Consider the following 18,818-nt stretch of genomic DNA (forward strand, 5'->3'; position numbering starts at 1 on the left):
GGTGGCCGTGTGGTGTATGTGTCATAGCCTGAAGAATGTATGACATAAATGATCACAAAGAGGGAAAAAGTGGTTCATTACTGCTGCAGAGCTCCACTGTTTAGAGGAGGCAGGGCCCCGTGTAAACAAGCACAAAGAGAGATGTTTGTTGAATGGACTGAATCAACCACTCAATGGAAAATAATCAACTGTCAAATACAGAAAAGACTTGGCTGGACAAGGAAAACATTAGTGAAAATCATTCACTGCAGCCCAGAGATTTTAGACTGCTTGTTTTGTAATTTATCACAGCAAAAGATGCCACATTGTCCTAAAACGCCACAAAATAGTAGAAACGGTGTAATGAGAGTTTAACACCTGGAAATAATGGAAAATAAATACAAACTTCCTCAGGTCCACTGGGATTTCAGAGGCTGGTGTCTAAATTTTTAAGGAAAACTACATTGGTTAGCAAACATTGAAATTTTGAAACTATCGTGAATGCTAACTTTTTCATTAACATTTTTCTTATCCAGTCAATACTCCTAATGCAGACAGACTGTCTGTTTAGCTCCAGATGATGTCTTATGCATTGACAACGAAGAAACCGTACTTATAGTGCTCTATTTTAGATATCGGTGTGTCTTGTTGAGTTACAATTTAAATTTAGAAAGGGAAAAATGCTAAAGCAAGAAATTAAGAATAGTTGCTTCCTTGCCAAGAGTTAAGATGAAAAATCAGTATTTACATCAATCTGGTCCGGCTTTACCCGATCAGGAAGCTAAGAAGTTGCATTTTGAAGGGGCTGTAAGGAGTTTGTAAGTGATCTTGCAAAAGTCTCCTTTCTAGGTATACACCTGATTGTAAGCCACACTTTAAATGAGATTATCAGCACCAATATTACAGGTTACAGGTTATTTCAAATTGCGACTTCTTGGTTTCCTGATCGGGTCAGGCAAAACTGGATTAGTTTACAGCACGTCTACATCTCTATGACAACACCACGCCGGCTGACGAAGTTTAAAAGTGAGAAGATAGATCTGTGTTTTCGCTGCTAAAAATGAAGTTTTCTTGAACAAAGAAAACTTATTTCCATCTGATCTCCTTTTAATTCCAAAACAAACACACACCTCACTTAGGTCATTACGACAGTGTGCCTGGAACTCCAGGCCAGCAGGTGGCGAGGCAGTCCAATTCGAACAGATCCTCCTCATAGCATCTTTAAGTGTGGATTACAACCAGGCGTAGGCTATCTAGAAGGGAGACTTTTGCAAGATCACACCTCACAGCCCCTTTAATATTCCACAAAACATATTTAGCATTTTTGACACAGTTCTTTGAAATGTGTTAAAAGTGTAATGTTTGAATTCTATTTTTAAACACCTCTTTAAACTCGTGATTTCATTTTAAGTACTTAGTTATCACTCTTTATTTAAAAGAGCTAGCAGTCATTGAAATATTGTTAGTGCACATTTTAATGTAATGCTTGTGGCATTGACGCTGTTTAACAACTTCCATCCATAAAGTAGTTTATCTTGATGTTTTTCGTCCTGTTTTTGTTTTTGTTTTTTCCACTAGTTGATCAACACACCTAGCCTTCAAAGTCTTGAAATATGATTAACACGTGAGCTGATAAGCTCAATACTAGACATAAAGACGTGAGACAAAGCCATTGATAAGTGAGGCATCAGTGGATGGTGTCTCTTGTCTTGATTCTCAAAAACAAGTCTGCCACGCGCACACATACACACTCGCGTGCTCACACACGCGCATAAATGATCGACTATCACTCTCTTACCATCTCCATCTTCAGTTTCCTGATCTTTTCATCCAGACTCTTCTTTCCAGTCTCCTTACTGTTTTCGTGTCCGGTACTCAGCTTGGCATCTCCCCGGAGAGTGGACGTCTCTTCCCGCATCCACCTGAGCAAACCCTCCGGGGTCTTCCGGCCAATTTTCACCTCTATGTCTTTCAGATCTGGGATGGTCTCCGTGGCGTTGCCTTCATCCATCGTTTGTGTTTGTTTACTCCTCAGATATCCGCAGGACAAAGATTACGTCCTTCTTGTTTGTTGGAGATTGTCAGTGCCTAAAGGATTGTGTGGCATCCTCTGCGACTTCAGCTGAGTTAGGCTGCGCTAAGAGAGACAAGCAATCTGACAGCATCAACACAACAACGTGTTGGTGCTCCAGCTGGGTAATGTCAGATGAATGTCTGTTTTAGCTGTGCTGGTATCTGGTTTGATATCAAAGATTTCTCAACAAAGTCAGGCAGAAAAAGATTTTCTGACGGCTCGGTTTGATGTTTGTTCCCAAACAGGCCGATGTCCAGAGTCCAGTGTCCGCTGTGTGGTCGCTGCAGGCCGGGGAGGGCTGCTGTGTCTGAGCGGAGATTCTTACACGGAGCTACGTTGCGCAGATTCCACCTGCATGATGACAGCGACCAGCAGCCGCAGAGTGAGAGGAGACCCACAGCGTCAAGTCAACTGCAGCAATATCGTACAACTTCCGGTGAGACCTTCAAAGTAAAAGAAAGAACATGCTAAAGAATTCTAACGTGTACTACTAAAATAAAATAAATTTTGTACAATAGGCTTTTTATTTAACTGATTAACAGCTTCTTAGGTAACATTTTCATTTTTTTTTTCACAATTTCAGGGTAATGAAAGTTTTTCTTGGCATCACAAATTATTTTTTTTCTCATCATGGTGCAAAGTCAACTTTTTTATTTTATTTTGATTCAACCTTTTATTTTCTTTTTTTTTTCAGTTCCCAGGATGTTTTTAATGATGATCTAGACAACAAAACAGCAGGTCAGTTACTGGCCAGGCAGGTCATGCTGTCATTGTAACACAAATAAGGTTAGTAAAACCTGTTTTTCTGTTTGTTTTGAACTTTGCATCTCTCATGGAAGGAGTTGTGATCATTTGGTTTTAGACTGAAGAAAACCATTAAAATTAACACATCCCACAAATAAAAATATAAAAATTAGGGATGGGCATTTACCGATACCAGGTATCAGTATCAGACTGATACCAGCCTTTCTTCAAAGTATCGGTACTCGGAAGGGCTGCAGATACCAGCAGCAGATACTCTAGGCAAAAAAATCTTATGTCATGCAAGTCCTTCTCGCCACTAGTTGCTGCTAATTGCTGCAGTTTAACACCATGAACAATATGAATGAACCAGGAAGAGTTAACAGTTAAACCATCTTATTTTGCACTTTAGTTTTCTTTGAAAAAAACTTAAACTCTGACAGTTTCTAGTAGTATTGTGCACTTTTGATATACTTTTTATTAACATTTATCAAAAAAATTGTAAACTCAGAGAGAGTTGTTTGGGTTTTTATATGGACTTAATGGCAGAGTGACTGTGCTGCCTTTGATCAAAATGATGTGTCACTGTTAATTCAAATTTTATGTATCAAAAGTACTAGTCGTATCGGTACTCTGTATTGGTGAGTACTCAAGAGGGAGTACTCGTACTGGTATTGGTATTGATCATTCCTAATATAAATATTTGCTATCAAAGTATTCCCAGACCCTCAGATGAGCAATGAGGCATGTAAGCCTATCATAACCTCACATTTATTCATCTGTGTGCACCATGTGGGCCAGAATCCATGCATGAATGGAGAGCCAAGAAGTGTGAAAAGCAAAACTAAGAGTATTCATCGCAGTTTGTGTGTAATAGGACTTTTGGATATTATGAAACTATACTTAGCTGTGACCTTGAGTGTCAAGAAAGGCACCCACAAATAAGATGTATGTATTTGATTATATTGTTGTACCTAATGAGGAACTTCCAAATCTAGGGGTTAGTTGCCAACCGTCTTGATAATCACAGTCATATGTCAAATTTGCTCCTATATGGCCTCAGCAGAGCTAATAGAGAGTTTGGAAGAAGAAGTCACCCAAGGCTCTCAGATACTGTCCTGATCATATCAATTAATAATTTAAATCAAAGAGCAGTTTGTTGATAGTACAATGAAAGAAGTCATAGTTGTAACAATGAAATCAGACATTATCATCATCATCATTTTTGGTTAAATTCTCTGTGAGATTATCTGCACGCTAACAATAAATGCCTGTTTTCACACCAGCGACAGCACAAAGAGACATTGAGCTGTGAAATCTGCAGTCAGAGTGAGACCCCACAGAAGCTTTTCATGTGAACGTTCATTCAGAGAGAAGCTGACCGAAAATGAAGAGGCAGTCATCGTCAGCAGTGATGAAGGGGCTTCGAAAGGTTTGGCATGAGCACTAATCAAATGCACAAGTGTTTCCTGGTCTAATGAAGTATAAAGAGGTGTAGGCAGTGAAAAAGAGCCAGGGGAACATTAGCATTAAATATCAATACGTTAAAAGCAGGATTGGGGATGTGAAGTGGATTAAGGCTGTGTCTGTCTTTCTGAAGAGGTATAAAGGCCACTGAGGCTCCTTTATCTCCAGCTTTAGATGGTGACATACAGCTTAATACACAATGAAACATTAAAACCTTCCATTTTTAATACTGCTATGAGACCTTTTTAGAGCCAGATAGTGAATGTGTAACAAAGGTAGTGATAACAGAGAAGACCTAAGCCTAGAGAGAGGGGACAGGAGGGTATAAAGTCTGGATTAATGAGGCTTTCCTGTGATCCTATGATCTTTTGTGTCCAGTGTCACATCTCGTGAGGGGCCCCGAATCTACCCAACTATACTCCTGTCAGTGTAAATGTAACGTTTCTATAGAGAAGGATGCCAGACAACTTCTAATGCTTCAAGGTTTGCTCTTATCTTAGTTATACACTGTGCTGTGAACCAGAAACTAAGACCCACCCCACTGTGGTGAAGTAGGTTAAAAAGGGGTTAGTTTAACAGCAAACTAACAATATGGGGCATTCATCCTAATCCTGCTTTACAGAAGGAGACTACAAAAGCTACAGGGTTATTGCAGGTCACCATCTTTCCTCTAGAACCTTTGCTGTTGTCATTTTGCGTTTCATATGCAAAATCTATCACATGAATTGGAGCCTGAAAGATAAAAATGCCGTTTCATTTGGGTCTTTGGCTTCAAAGCTGCAGAGTCATACAAACAGGCATCTGTAATCATTACGTTACCATGCAATCAGCCCCGTATCGAGGCTTGCCACCATGGCAACGGTTGCAGAGAGGAGAAAAATTTTCAGTTTTCTGTACACCCACATGATACAAATGGAAAAGCTGCCCACGAAGAGGCAAATTTGCAGAGCTAAACACACATTATGACACACACTCTGGTAGAAGGTCCATCTCTGTGTAGCTCAGGCAGCAGAGGTGTGTGGGTTTTCATGTTCCCTCTATATTTGTGTGGGTTTGATTCAGGTGATCAAGTTTCTAACCACATCATAAAGGTCTGATGTTTGTGAGCGCCTGTCCTCTCCATGACCTGTGAGATCTGTGAGCTGATGCTTCACTGCTGCCAGCTGTGATCTCTTCTTGCCAACTCCTTTTACAGACACTTGCTTGTCTTTCCTCCTGAGGCTTTTTACTCCTCAACGGTCCAAAAAATTTGAGTCATATTTTAAATGAACTGTTTGGAATTCTGAAGCAGTTTTATGGGTTTTTATTTCCTTTTTCCTTGAATTTTCACCAAAAAAACCCACGTGTGCTATCTCAGTACCTGTGTTTTATTGCTCATATTTGATAAATCCAACATGAGAGTTTCCTTTTATCGAAGATATCTTGAAAATGTGCTTTACAGAGTGCCATCTATTAGAGGAAATGAATGAAGCAGTCTTCTGGCTGCTCTTTCAGGAGAGATAACATAAAAAGTGAGTCATCGTCTCCAGTGGAGGTACCTTCAGTGATGCTCTTCTGGCAAAGAAAGCGTGATGAAGTGACCCCCAGATATCAGAACATGTATGAATATTGGAGAAAACTTAGAATAGAAAAAATAGAATAGAAAATACTTTATTTATCCCCAAGGGGAAATTCAGGAGTCACAGCAGCAGTCAAGAAAACAAAAGTAAAAAAGTGTATAGAAAGTGCAAAAAGGTCCATAAGAAAATAGATGACGACACCCCGTCCACCACTCTCCAGCCCAGCCAGTCTCCACCTCCACAGGGTCCAGGACTGAGTCTCCTGGATCCTGTCTGCCCACAGCAGGCAAAGCTCCTCCAATGTGGCGCCGGCGTTCAATGTCAGCTCTGTCAGCCACGTCCGTGAACAGCACGATGCCACTTTGCCCTCTGGCAGCCCCTCTGCCGCTGGGCTAGTACGGCTAGCTCGTCCATTCCACCGGAGATAGATCACACGTTCTCAACAACGATGGATGGAAGGACAGGTCCATGTCGTCACCTCCCAGCTCACACCCTCACCTCCTCCTCCTCACCTTGAGGGAAATCATCAAGCCCTACACCAGTTAGCATTGACATGCTACAGGCTGCTAACAGCTAATTTCACATGTAAACAATGCAGCCATGGTTACATGTAGGATCTCCAGACAAACAGGAGAAAAGTAGTAAAAATATCGCTGAAGACACAAAAAGTTTGGTGTCCATGACCAACAATGAACCATACAAAGTGATGATCCACTCCAAATACAAAGATGACAAAAAAGAGATGAAAAAAACTACAAGAAACAGACAAAGAAGAGAGAGCTGCTGCAACAGGCAGCTACTTAGGCAGCGCCTAGCAACGAAAAAAAAAAAAACCCAACTTGGTTTATTACCTAAATGTACATAAGAAACTGTGACAGAGTGCTGTCCAGGATGCCTTTACATTTCAAGATTATTTTAATACAAGGCCTTAAAATGCCTTTGGAGTGTAGAAAACAAAAATGAATGTCCTCTAAATGGTCACCACTCAGTTGGTAAATTGGAAAGAAGTGTTGTTGGAAAGAATTAGATAAAGATCCTCTTGTTCTTTAAAGAAAACATGGTTCAGTGCCTTCAGTGATGGCTTTTAGTGTGATTAAAAATGCCATCCAGGGCTATCATTGGAGAAAACGCGGTGAATTGCTGTTCATATGTAAATAATTGAAATGCCCTTCAAGGAGTCTGTAGGTTGGAGAAAGTTTAATGCAATGCTGGCCACAATGCACTTTCATAGGGAGTGAAGTTTCTTCTAAGGTGTCATTGTAGTGGAGAAAACCAAACACAGCCCTGTCTAAGCAACTTTTGATGGTAGAGTGGCACTGCATGCATACTTTTTAACTCATCCTTCGAAAGCGATGTCTGCCACTGACTGTTTCCGTTATGTAATCATATGTTAGTGAAATGTTTGTGATGTTATAACTGACAGATTGTAAATACAGTCAACAGTCTGGAGTGCAGTTTTTAAATTTTACACTGATGGCACTTTTATATATGGTGTATGATAAAACACACCCTGATGTTTAGTACAGTGCTATATCTACTAAATGCCGTCCTGCTGGGCTTGTTTGAAATGATTTCGGCTGCCTTTTCCCCACAGCTGTCAGCTGATCTATCTTCAAAGTGTGTCTATAAAGGTCTCTTTATTCTGAGGCTTTGTGGAAAAATCTCTCTTTGTTTTTTAGAGTTTTCACCTGTTTGGGGAAACACGTTTGATGTGGGCCTGTAAATCCATTTGAAGCATTGCGTTTCATAGGATTTAACACTGAAATCCCTCTCTTTTATTTCTGCTGCTGTACTAGTTTATCATAACAAAAGTTTTCACTCTGGTGGAAGACAAATGATTTGAATGCTACAGTAACTAAAACCAAAAAAAATGTGCTTATCTTCTGATTATCTGATATTGTAGGACAGTTGAGAGACTTGCATGAAAAAGAGTGCTTGTTTTTGTTGATCTCTTTGCACAGTATCTACATTTGTCCTCAAGGTGTTTACATGTTCTGTCAAGAGTTCATTATACAGAACAGGTTTTTCTATTTTTCTCAAATGAGTGAAATCTTGGCTGTAGTAACATGAAATAGAAACATTGTTTTATTGAGCTTCCTGTGTTTCAGTCACACTTCTTTTTGTGGTTCACATTCTTCTGGCAGCTACAGCTGACTCAGACATGGATGACAAACAAAGCTTCAACAGCATTTTTACACAACTCAAGGCAAAAAATATCAACCTGTCACAGCAGACTTTTTGAAATGTCTTCTGTTGAAGGGAAAAATAAGAAGAGAAGAGACATCAAAACAAGACAAATCAAAAGAATTGCTAAGTTGGAAAAATGAAAAGAGGGACTATGGTATACAATTGATGAAGGAGAATTAAAATCAGGGGACTTAAATGTAATACATTTTGAACAAGCTTTGAAATATGTATCCATAGCTATGCACTATCTCCCCTTGGCCATACACTCCACTCCCTGTCACTCCCAAGTCCAACCTGCTCAACCTGTCTGCAACGTGACAAGAAAAGTGGGTGTTTGAATTATTTCACAACAGATTCAGTTGTAGGCTCAGGAGAAAGAAAGGTATTCTTCTGTAGGATTGAAAGCAAAAATATGAAATAAAAGTAGATTTGTTTTGATTTTTTAACTTTTTATCAGGTGGAGGAGGTGAAGTAGGAGGCCATGGAGGGAAACGGCACAGAGGACATTGAGTCTCTCATGGAGGACATGGACTACATCCCCGGCCACTTCCACCTGGAGCTTAACCTGAACTGTGATCCCGTGGGGCCTGTGAAGCTGAGGCTCAGGGACACTTACCTGAAACAGGAGAGTCTGAGGGGGGAGCTGGAGGCTGAGGCTGGATGTCTGCAGTACGCTGTGAGAAATCTGCTGGGTCTGCTGGCCTTCCACCTGGAACAGCTGGATACAGCAGAGGAAATATTCAGGTAAGGAGACGCCATCATTCAAACAGTCATTCAAACAGTGGCTTAGACGCACTCGAGGAGTCAATCTGAGACGTTTCTGATGCCTGGTTTTACATGACAACTTTACTCTTGATGTGCTCTTTAATACTGGAAAATGTATGCTGTAATAACCAACATATTCAAGCCTGCTTAGCTTGATCTTAACACCCAAAGTGTTGATTTTGGACCATGTTTCATTTCAATTGCACACTTTATCATGTTAAGACCTTGGCATAATCCGATACAGTAGGATATGATATGATACGAGGCAACAAAGCAATAGTGTAATATAAAGAGATGATATGATAGGATGCTATATATTGCAATATGATACCATAAGATAAGGAAAGATCCTTCTGAGGGAAAAGTGATTTTTTTGTACCAGTTCTATGGACATCATTTAAAGAGTTGCAAATATTACTTTCATAGTAAAGTAATATGCAGGATTCAGCCTCTGAGGACAATGAATGACATTCATAAGTCCCTTGCAATTCCTTGGTAGTCTCTTTGAGGTTTTTTGTCTGATAGCGAGAAATAACAGACTATTTTGACTTTATATTTTCAAAGCTCTAACGCCTGTCTCTGTTTGCACCTCTTAGGAGCATTTGTAAAGAAGACCCTGGTAACCTCAACGCCTGGGCAAACCTGGGCTACGTCTATGACAAGTTGAAGAGAGAGGTGGATGCGGGGGAATGCGTGGAGAAAGTGTCCCAACTCATGGGAATAGATGCTGGTGAGGCCTCTCAGGAGGAGACTCGGGTCCTGGCGGCTCGCTGCCTGGCTGAACAGGCCTACGTGTATCCGTACGATGTGGAACTGGAGAGTGAGGAAGACCTGAGGGAGAGACTGACTGCATCACTGGCGCTTTTTAACAGAGCGCTGGTTTATGGGGGGGCTCTGGTGAGACCAACACTCATATACATTAACACTCAGAATGATGCCTTACAGTTCTATTGAACAGCTGAAGATGATGAACAGTAGATGTATAATAGGCTTCTTGAATATGTTGCTGTTTTTCAGATACCCCTGGAAGAAAAGCGTAGCTGGTATTTTAAAATGGCAACCATCTACATAAGGTACAAAACTGCTGTCCAAAAATAATTGTTGCATTACATAATGTGCAAGCATGAACTTGTTCCTATTCATCTCCTCCCTCTAGACTCGACGACATCGTAAAAACCAAAGAAGACTCTGAATACTCCAGACTCTCTCTCTTCAATAAAGGGCTGAAACTCCTTAAAGAAACACTGGAATCAAAGAAAACACAAAACAAAGGTAAACATAACCCTGGCTCTTCTTTTGCTTATCCTGATGGTGTTTGTTTTAGGATTAAATGACGATGATTCCAGATTTTATGCCACAGCATTGTACTAACTGATCATCTGCAATCAAAGGAGAAAACTAGCTTAGATACAACCTATTAAAACTGTCTCCTTTCAGCTCTTGCTTGGTGTTATGTCGGCCTCATGCTGGAAAGGAAGGAGGAGTTCAGCACTGTGCCCATGTCCATACATGACTGCGGTTACTCTGCCTCAGATCCTCTGTCCTGCTATGGAACGGTGAGTTCACCCACACTTTAAAATCCTTCACCAAACATCTGACAAGACCACATAACAACTTAGGCCTATTTCTCAAGACCTGAGGCTGGACTATGGAGCAACATTACTCAGTTACAATGTGTGTATTAGAATGTTGAGCATTGAATGTATAAAGAACAGACAGCGTCCTCATTTTCACCCTCATTGAGTGCTGACATATCGCCATGGTGCAGCCAAGGCATACACAGAAACTGGTACGATCATGGGACTGACGTCAAACCCTAACTACTTACGCATTAACATATAAAACATCTGAGATCCCTCAGGTCGATACAGTCCATTGCAGAGCAGATTCTTGAGCTGGATAAAGACAGATTCTCATGGCTGCAGGAAGTTTAACAGCTCTTGTGTTAGTGTTTGTCAAGTGTTCTTCTCCATGGTACTTCTCTACTCGTATAATCCAGTTACAGGCTACTGTTAGAGCTCACATTTGTCATCAGAGCTGTCAATCATATCACGTCCCCTCTTTTTTTTTAGCATCAAATAAATAACTAAAATAAAACTCCTCCAAAATATGAGCACTCAGACATAAACCAGTAACATAAATCATGTTTAATACCATTTTATCTGATGTGTATTCTAACTATATAGAATATATATACTGCAGCCAGCCAGCAGGGGGAGCTCTTGATCTTTCTGCTTTACCATCAGTGAACACTTTTGCATCCATGATTTAGATCGCCATGGTAAACATTGTTGCACATGTGACCTGCTCAGTGGCAAAATATTTTTTACATGGGATTTAAACCTCTCTTAAAAACGGTCCAACCATTTATTGGTTACAGCTTTTTCTCTATAAGAGAAAGAAAGGGTTAATAGTTTCAGTTATTAGTTTGACATTTCCACAGTCTCCTCTCTGTGTTACTTTACTTGAACATGCTGCTTAATTGTCTGTGCTATTAGGCCATAAACCTGGCCAGTGAGGATGCATTCACCTTGAACCTTCTAGCAAAAGTCTTCTTCCTGCTGGGCAAACACGAGATGGCCACAGGGATCTGCAACATGGCATTAAACGTGCTCCCAGACCCAGAGCTCAACTGGCAGGCGTACTGCACACGTGCAAAGGTACTGCTGCTGAAATAAAGTCAATGCTTCACAATTCATTACAGAAATTTGAGGGTTTTTTTTAAGTTATTACAAAATTACGTGGAATCTATGTTGAACTGTACAAGTATTTATTGAGGTTTTTTTTGTTAGATCAGTATGATGCTCTACATCAGGGATCTGGAGATTGCAAAACAGGGTAATGGTGGAATCCCAGACCGCCAGAAGCTAACTGAGGCCAGAAAAGACTTGGACAAGGTCCTGACTGTGCGCCCGTGTCTGCGCACTCACCTGGAGATGGCACAGGTAAACATTAGCTAGTAACTCCAAGTAAACTGGATGTATTTTCTGCTGCCACAGGGTTTTCAGATGAATCTCCCCTCCCTTCAGGTTTACTACTACATGGGTGTAGATGCCCTCCAGGAGAGTCTTTTGGTGGATGAGGGGGCGGTGAACTGTGCTCTTGTGAGTCTGTCTCATGCTCTACAGTTTGAGCTGAGTGACAGCCTGCCGGACCTCCACGTGCTCAAAGGACGCTGCCTGTTGCTGAAAGGTGAGGAGCAGAATGCAGCAGACTGCTTCAAACAGGCTATGGAGCTAGAGAGACCCGGGACCATGGACACCACAGCTCTGCGCTGCCTCCTACAGGCTCTCCTTGCTCTGTTCATGCAAGGAGGCCCTGACCCCACCCATACAACCACACAGCTGGAGCAGTGTGTGAAAAAGGCAGAGGAGAGGTATCCTGCAGACGTGGTGAAAGCTGAGCTTAAGTGCCTGTACAGGTCTCACACAGCAGAAGTGACAGAGTTATCACGAGCTATGATCAGGACCGGCAGGCTCAGCCTGGTGAGGAAGTTGCTGGACACTGTCGTGCCTCAACACATGGTTAACAAAAAGAGACCATTATCAAAGTCTTTCTCACTTACATGAGGCAAAATGTGCATTTAAGAGACAGAGACCAAGTAAGCAGTCAATAATGACAGTATTTTACAGCCAAAATGAACTGTTGCAAACACAGAAAAAAGCTGTCTGCACTGACTGTATGGTTTGAAGCTGCAAACCGATTATGAACTTGAAAAGGAAATGTGGGATCTAGCCACAGTTATGGTATTTCGGCACAGATTCATAGTGTATGCATGTGTTGTGATTGAGAGCAGGTTGAAAACTTAAGATTTGTATGAAAATGGACGGGATTGGATCATAACTTGCAACGGCATTGTAAACCTTGAAAGAGCACGGTTATATCAAAGAGGGGTACCTAATAGAAAATTTCATGGCAACAAAAAGTGTTCCTTGTCTGTCAAGCAACCAGTATTTAAATGTGATGTTCCTTTGGTACAAAATAGATTTTTGCTGCTAAAATAAAATATGGACACTTAAATTCATCACACCACAGGTTATTACATGCTTTATTGAGTATAAATATGCTACACAGATCCCAACTCAACCAAACTTTAAAATGAGGAAGTGTCCTCTTATGAGTGAAGTTTGATACACTTGTCGAATATGTCTGTATTCTGGACTGGTGTAGAGAAAATAAAGAATAAATGTGTTTCTTTTCCACAGGTCCCCTGGTTATGTTAATTTAAAATAAAAATAAATAAATTATGGAATATGATTTGTTTTTACTGTATTGTGCCTGTCCTAACAGCAGAGCTGTTAAGTAGTTCTTCCTGAATAATGGTTATTTAGCCACAGTATTCTTATTGTTTCTGAATTTTGCTTCAAAGTTAGAAAAAAAAGTCCTCGAATCTTGCCTTTCAGCACAGGGAGGGGAGGGAATATGGTGAATGGATGTAAATAAGTATTGATAAGGATTAGGAAAGAAATGGTCAGGAATTATTACCTAGTTCTATTATATATAAGAACAGCGTCATCTCAGTTATGACAGAGCTTTCAATGAACACCATGCCACAAGAAACAAGCCAGGAAACACCTTTTCTTGGCTTTTAAAAGACTCAGCTAGCTCCAATAGCTGCCATTCATACTTTCAGTCATTTACAACAGAAAGGAATTCAGACTATTCAAAGTCTCTTTTTGTTGGATTCTTGTTGGTGCTGTTCCTTTAAACTTTGCGTTGTTGACACTTGTAGCAGGGAGAAAAAGAAGGTCTGATTCTAAAAGGGAAACTTACAAGACTTCTACAAACCTCCTACAGTAACTTAAAATTTACAGTGAAAGCAGTAGAGGGAGCATTCCTGGTGTCTGTCAGATGTTTAGGCCTGGTGTCAATATTTACTACTCCACCTGTTAGGTTAGCCAACATGTCCACAACTCTGAGAAGAATCGAAAAAAAAAAATCCACAATGTTTGGTTCTCACATTTCACTGCGAAAAGTAGTTTTAAAAAGTCTTATCCAAACTACAACTGATATAATCCTTGTGTTATTTCCTGAATCAACATAGTAATAAAACTCAAAGCTCTTTGGGTTTGGATAACTTCTTAGTTTTCTTGGAGATGATGTAATAAAAGAGGCAAAGTTACAGTGAGTTCAAAAGGGCCAAAGAACAAATTAAACCTTGTGTTCTACGTGGAACAGAAAAAAAGACAGAATTAACTTGTTATGACTTCTTTCAAGTAACAGGAGAAAGCAAATCTGGGCTGGGTCATAACATCATCAGAAGCTGTCTTTACTACTATATGTACACTCTGTCCAAGATAAAATCCATAATAAAACCCATCATTACATGATGCTACTGTACCGCACATTAGTAGTCCAGATGCAAGATTTCTAAGGATTCATCTCTTCCTGATAGCTAAAACAAAAATGTTGATCTTCAAGAGAAAAATGTAGTAGTTCTTCAAGGGAAAGCAACACAGAACAAAACCTGTTTAACAACATCTGAAAAGCCTGACTAATCAAAGGTTAGCAACAACTACTTTCCACTTACTTGGCAGCAGTGCAGCTAGCTAGGAACTAGCAAGGAACTTATGGCTATTTGTAAATGTGACACTATTTAATGACTTCAGTTCCCACCTCATGAGGTATTTGTTTGTGCCACAAAACTACATAACATAATAACTTGCAAATTAATTACAACTAGGTAAAGCTAACCTGCTAAAAACAGTTAGACTGCTTATATAAGCATCCAGCCACTTGCTAGCATGACAGTGTTGTTGATCAGACAACTAAAGGGAATTACTCTGAACAAATTGAACAAGTCACTGGGAAAGGCTTGAACGCTAAGCCAACAGAACAGCTGACAGTAAATTTTCTAGCTAAGTACTGTCAGTTGGCAGTTGCTTGAATGGTATTTTTAGCTTTTGACTGATTGTAGTGAACTGTTAATCAGATGTGAAAGTTTGCTGGACTACTGTGATAAGGTCATGTACTAGTGGTAGCTAGGTGATTCTGCTTAAAGTTGCTAACTCTCTAATATGACCTTTATTTTAAACCATTGAATTTTCAGCCTTTTGTTTAACTCAAAGTGATGAAGTAAAAAAGAACATCTGTTATCTCTCAATTATGTGAAGCCTTCTGTGCTGACTGCCCTGAGGAAAATACTTGTCTTAAGGTGGGTGTCATTTCTTTCCTTTGTTTACCAGTTTATAAGCCTGTCTGTGCCAATGGAGAAAGATCTCAATGTGAAACAAGCTGTGGTGAGTGACACCATGAAATTCTGATCAACTTGTGTTTATATGATGACAAACCATAAAATAAAGATTTATTTATTATATGTAATTTCACCTCTTTGCTCTTTTGTGATGCTAATGTAAAAGAATGTGGCCCTTCAAGCTAACCTGACTACCCAGAGAGTCAAACACACTTCAACCCAACGCAAGTTAGGAAGAAAATGCCAGTTTTGAGTAATGACTAAATGATAGGAGAATAAGAATAAGTTTTGTTCGAGTATGGCTCTTCAGGAGCTGTTTTGGCACCAAGCATTGCCTTGCCGCACCTGATTAATTTGAAAACAATGAAAACATCGCTCTGACTGTGCACTGTTGCTTTCAGCTGTCTTTGGGTCAGGTTCTGCAGCATTGTTTGAGTTCACTTGCTCAACATGCTCCATATATGTGATGCCACTCCTTGGTCATGAGGTATTCTTTCAAAGCTTCCTGAGGTGACAACAAGGCTTAACGCTTCATCAGGTAAGATTGCTGGATTTGATTTAAAAACATCAGATTTAACGACTGAAAAGTAACATAAGATAAAAGATCTGTTATATGTTTTTGGAGCAACCAAGATCCAGATAAAGGTTTAAGAGGTGTAAAGTAGTTGACTTAGTTCATATATTGGTTGACAGGTTGCATCAACCCAGTTTCAGCCACTTCTGATGTCTACAAGCTGATGTCAGTATAAAAAGTAACAACACACTGGATCATTTCTAAATAGCCAAACTGCTAGTACATCATAAACGTTTTTTTTAATAATTTTCTTTATATATATCATGGTGTTCAATACTGTGTGCATGACCTACAAAAAGCCTATTTGGGTCACTCAGCAGGGGAAAAGACACACACTTAGAGATACAGAGGTGTTTTCAGCACATATTTCAACAACTTACTAAACTCACAGCGTACTGATAACTTTGTCACCACTCTGTTTGGAATGTCCATATTCAATGTTACAATAGATAGACAGTTATCGTTCACTGTGAATGTGATTGTATGCAGTACAGATGTGATTCTAAGAGATTTCTTTGCGATAAAAACTAACGAGTTTATCAAGATGTTTAAAAACACAGGGCATGAAAAGTCAAGTGGGCGTAGCTGTGGCTCATTGCTTTTACAACCCCATGAGAGCCTCTTGTGAACTTATTAATGAGGTCACATTGTTGCACACAGACAGAAAAGTAGAAGTCCATCCAAGATACTTTTGTGTGTAAACCTTTTTTTAATAACCGCTGGTTTATGAGAGGAAAAAATGACAAATTTTGTGGCTTATGGAATGATCTTTTGTATCTCATCCAGATTTCAATTACACTTTGTACTTTTCACATTAATCTAAAAAAAATGTTGTTAAAAAAATCTTAAACTAAATTACAAGAATCATTGTTTTCAGCATTAAATATTTTTTAGAAAATGTATACAGAGGCATATTTGATAATGCAAGTTTGTAACTAATCAAATCTGCTGATGATATATTTGGCAGGTTATTCTAATGATTTTAAGAAATAACTAATTCTTTATCTTATTTGTAAATTAATGTGCATATGAGAGATTTGCCCTGTTAGATACCACAGGACTTTGTAAACTGTAAAAATTGAAAAATAGAAATGAAAAAATACTGATCTCTTGTGTTTATGCCAGCAGGTTGATTGCTCTGTCTGTGGAAAATTCAAAATGGCATTTGCATCACTTCCCCCGACGGACTGGAACACTGGTCTCTTTGACTGTTGTGATGACATGAGCACATGTAAGAATCAGTGCAACCACTTTTGACAATTAACTTTATAGAATCTTGTTTAATGATAAAACTTTTGAGAAGCTTGTTGGTAATTTTGTATATCGCATTCAGTGGATTGAATTTTTGTTTCCTCTGTAATATGAATCATGTCTGTTTGATTTCAGGCTGCTATGGTTTCTGGTGCTGCCCTTGCCTTGCCTGCACAGTTGCAGGTAAATTTGGGGAGAACCGCTGCCTGCCTCTGTGTGACATGTTGAGTCCTGCTATAACAGCAGCCTGTGGGTTACCTCTGTGTGTGCCCCCTGCTGCCCTGTCTCTGAGGGTGGGCATTCGACACAGATATGGAATCAAGGTAAAAGAAATAATAAGAACGAAATTTAAAAAATTAATAAGAAAAAGTATTTATATTTTTTAACTTTACATAATTTTGCATTTTCATGATGTGGAATTCAGTGAATGGAACTGTTCGACTTACAAGCTAAAAACAAACAAACAAACAAATACCTGTTGCATTTGAAGGTTTATCTTATTGGAATATTATGACTTATCCTGGTCACCCACTGAAAGACATCAGATTGAGGCAAATGAGTGAACACAGTTACAAGAGCACACTTTGGTATCCCACAGGGCTCACACTGTAAGGACATCGCCACTTCATGTTTCTGCGAGTGGTGCTCCTATTGTCAGATGAATCGTGAGTTGAAATACCGCAAGAAGAACCCCACTGTCATTGTCAATGTGCAGCCTGCTCCAATGATGGTCCAGCCTGGAAACGTGTGATTGGTATGCCCTGCCCTGTGAAAAACACAATGTAATGAGTTAGTGTAAGGCATTATGCTTGTGTAGATGTTGTTTAACCTTTGAATCAGAGCATGCTGAGTAAAAGTCAGCTCCATATAATTATCAGTACAATCAGTATGAATGACTTCCTGTATTGAAAAATCACTTAAAAAATGAATTTTGTGGATGTAGTCTCATATGATCTGTTCTGTTTTTGTGTGTTGAGGAATTGATTTGTTTTAATATTGATGAATAAACTGTCTAGTGTCTACATAGAACTGTGCTAGTTTGTTTCTGAAAGTGTATTTGTGCCAACCAGGACATATGGTAATCCTAGAAACCACTTTTCTAACCAATTTTATTGCATCTGTAATTTAGAATATCTTTCCTTTACATCTCAGTAAAGTAAATTAAGTGGTTCTTTGCTGTTGCCTTTAATTTATTTATTTGAAATATTGGGGAGTAGTAGGGTGGGTTGGGTCTAATAAATCTAAAGGCCCAAATGTTTTCTCCTAGAATTGTTTCTGTTGGCTGTGTCATCAACATCAACCTCTTGATAATATTTGTTAGGGAAATGTCGCCATCTGTCGTTTGTCCTAACTGCTTTTACAGCTGAAGGCCAGATAACTTTGGGCAAGTTGTGGTGCTGCGTGCGTGGTTTATGTTCATAAAGCTTCACTCCAGCCCAGTTACAAGGGTGAGTATAACGGCTATAGCCTGCTAATTAGCTCGTGAGCTAATGAAATAAGTTTGTCAAGGAAAACCTAATCAGACATCTTCCACAGAAAGTAGATTAGCAGTACCAGCAGGTTGTAAAATGTGGCCACTGCTTTTACGTTGGTGAATTTAATTAGGGAGAGAGAGTTGGAAACGTTATTATCGTTAATTAGCTCGCTAACGTCAGCCTGCTAGAATTAGCAAACTGTCGCTTCTTACTTAGCTATTCATAAGTACATGTGCTTATGTAAAATGTGTATGATAAATTCCTATGCTATGCTAGCTATATATGTAGCTTGAATATGCCGTTTCTACTTCGTAAGAGAGGCAGGAGGACATTCAAAATGTAGGCACACTTTAGAGAACTTTTTCTCCAGAGTAATTATTAATTTAACACGTCCTACACAGATCATGACACTAAATTTAGTCTATGTTAAAAGTTTTTTTTTTTTTTATCTGCTCAACAATTAGAAAAATGTCTTGAGGAGGGGGATTTGGACATTCTTTTTCACAAATTCTGGCTCTGCTCTTGCATACTATCCACTACAGATTGTGTTCTC

General features: G+C 39.5%; 3 protein-coding genes across 7 annotated transcripts in view; 2 read left to right on the plus strand and 1 right to left on the minus strand.

Annotated features, from left to right (window-relative positions):
- The window catches only part of lurap1 (leucine rich adaptor protein 1), a 22,545-nt gene extending 20,452 nt beyond the window's left edge, over positions 1–2,093 (minus strand). The window contains exon 1 of the mRNA XM_074668848.1: positions 1,778–2,093. Coding sequence (XP_074524949.1) covers positions 1,778–1,990 — 213 coding nt within the window. The 5' untranslated portion in view covers positions 1,991–2,093. The remainder of the gene's footprint in view (positions 1–1,777) is intronic.
- ttc22 (tetratricopeptide repeat domain 22) lies at positions 2,036–12,917 on the plus strand. 5 transcript variants are annotated; one of them, XM_074668843.1, is made up of 12 exons: positions 2,036–2,175; positions 2,299–2,489; positions 2,748–2,839; positions 4,081–4,226; positions 8,465–8,751; positions 9,369–9,669; positions 9,790–9,845; positions 9,929–10,044; positions 10,210–10,328; positions 11,271–11,432; positions 11,565–11,717; positions 11,802–12,917. In XM_074668843.1, exons 5-12 carry the CDS (start codon positions 8,489–8,491, stop codon positions 12,339–12,341), a joined length of 1,710 nt encoding a protein of 569 aa, XP_074524944.1. In that variant the 5' UTR covers positions 2,036–2,175; positions 2,299–2,489; positions 2,748–2,839; positions 4,081–4,226; positions 8,465–8,488; the 3' UTR covers positions 12,342–12,917. The 5 variants fall into 5 exon arrangements, with proteins under 5 accessions (XP_074524944.1, XP_074524943.1, XP_074524946.1 ...); XM_074668842.1 differs by having other exon boundaries at positions 4,081–8,751; XM_074668845.1 differs by lacking the exon at positions 4,081–4,226.
- Positions 12,918–16,697: 3,780 nt separating this feature from the next.
- On the plus strand, positions 16,698–17,541 carry LOC141788795 (cornifelin-like). The gene is made up of 3 exons (XM_074667866.1): positions 16,698–16,770; positions 16,926–17,113; positions 17,389–17,541. Exons 1-3 carry the CDS (start codon positions 16,698–16,700, stop codon positions 17,539–17,541), a joined length of 414 nt encoding a protein of 137 aa, XP_074523967.1.
- The last annotated feature ends 1,277 nt before the right edge of the window (positions 17,542–18,818 follow it).

Source organism: Halichoeres trimaculatus, unplaced genomic scaffold, assembly GCF_033239565.1.
Source record: "Halichoeres trimaculatus isolate MK-OKI-2021-1 unplaced genomic scaffold, fHalTri1.1 fHalTri1_scaffold_4, whole genome shotgun sequence".
NCBI lineage: Eukaryota > Metazoa > Chordata > Actinopteri > Labriformes > Labridae > Halichoeres > Halichoeres trimaculatus.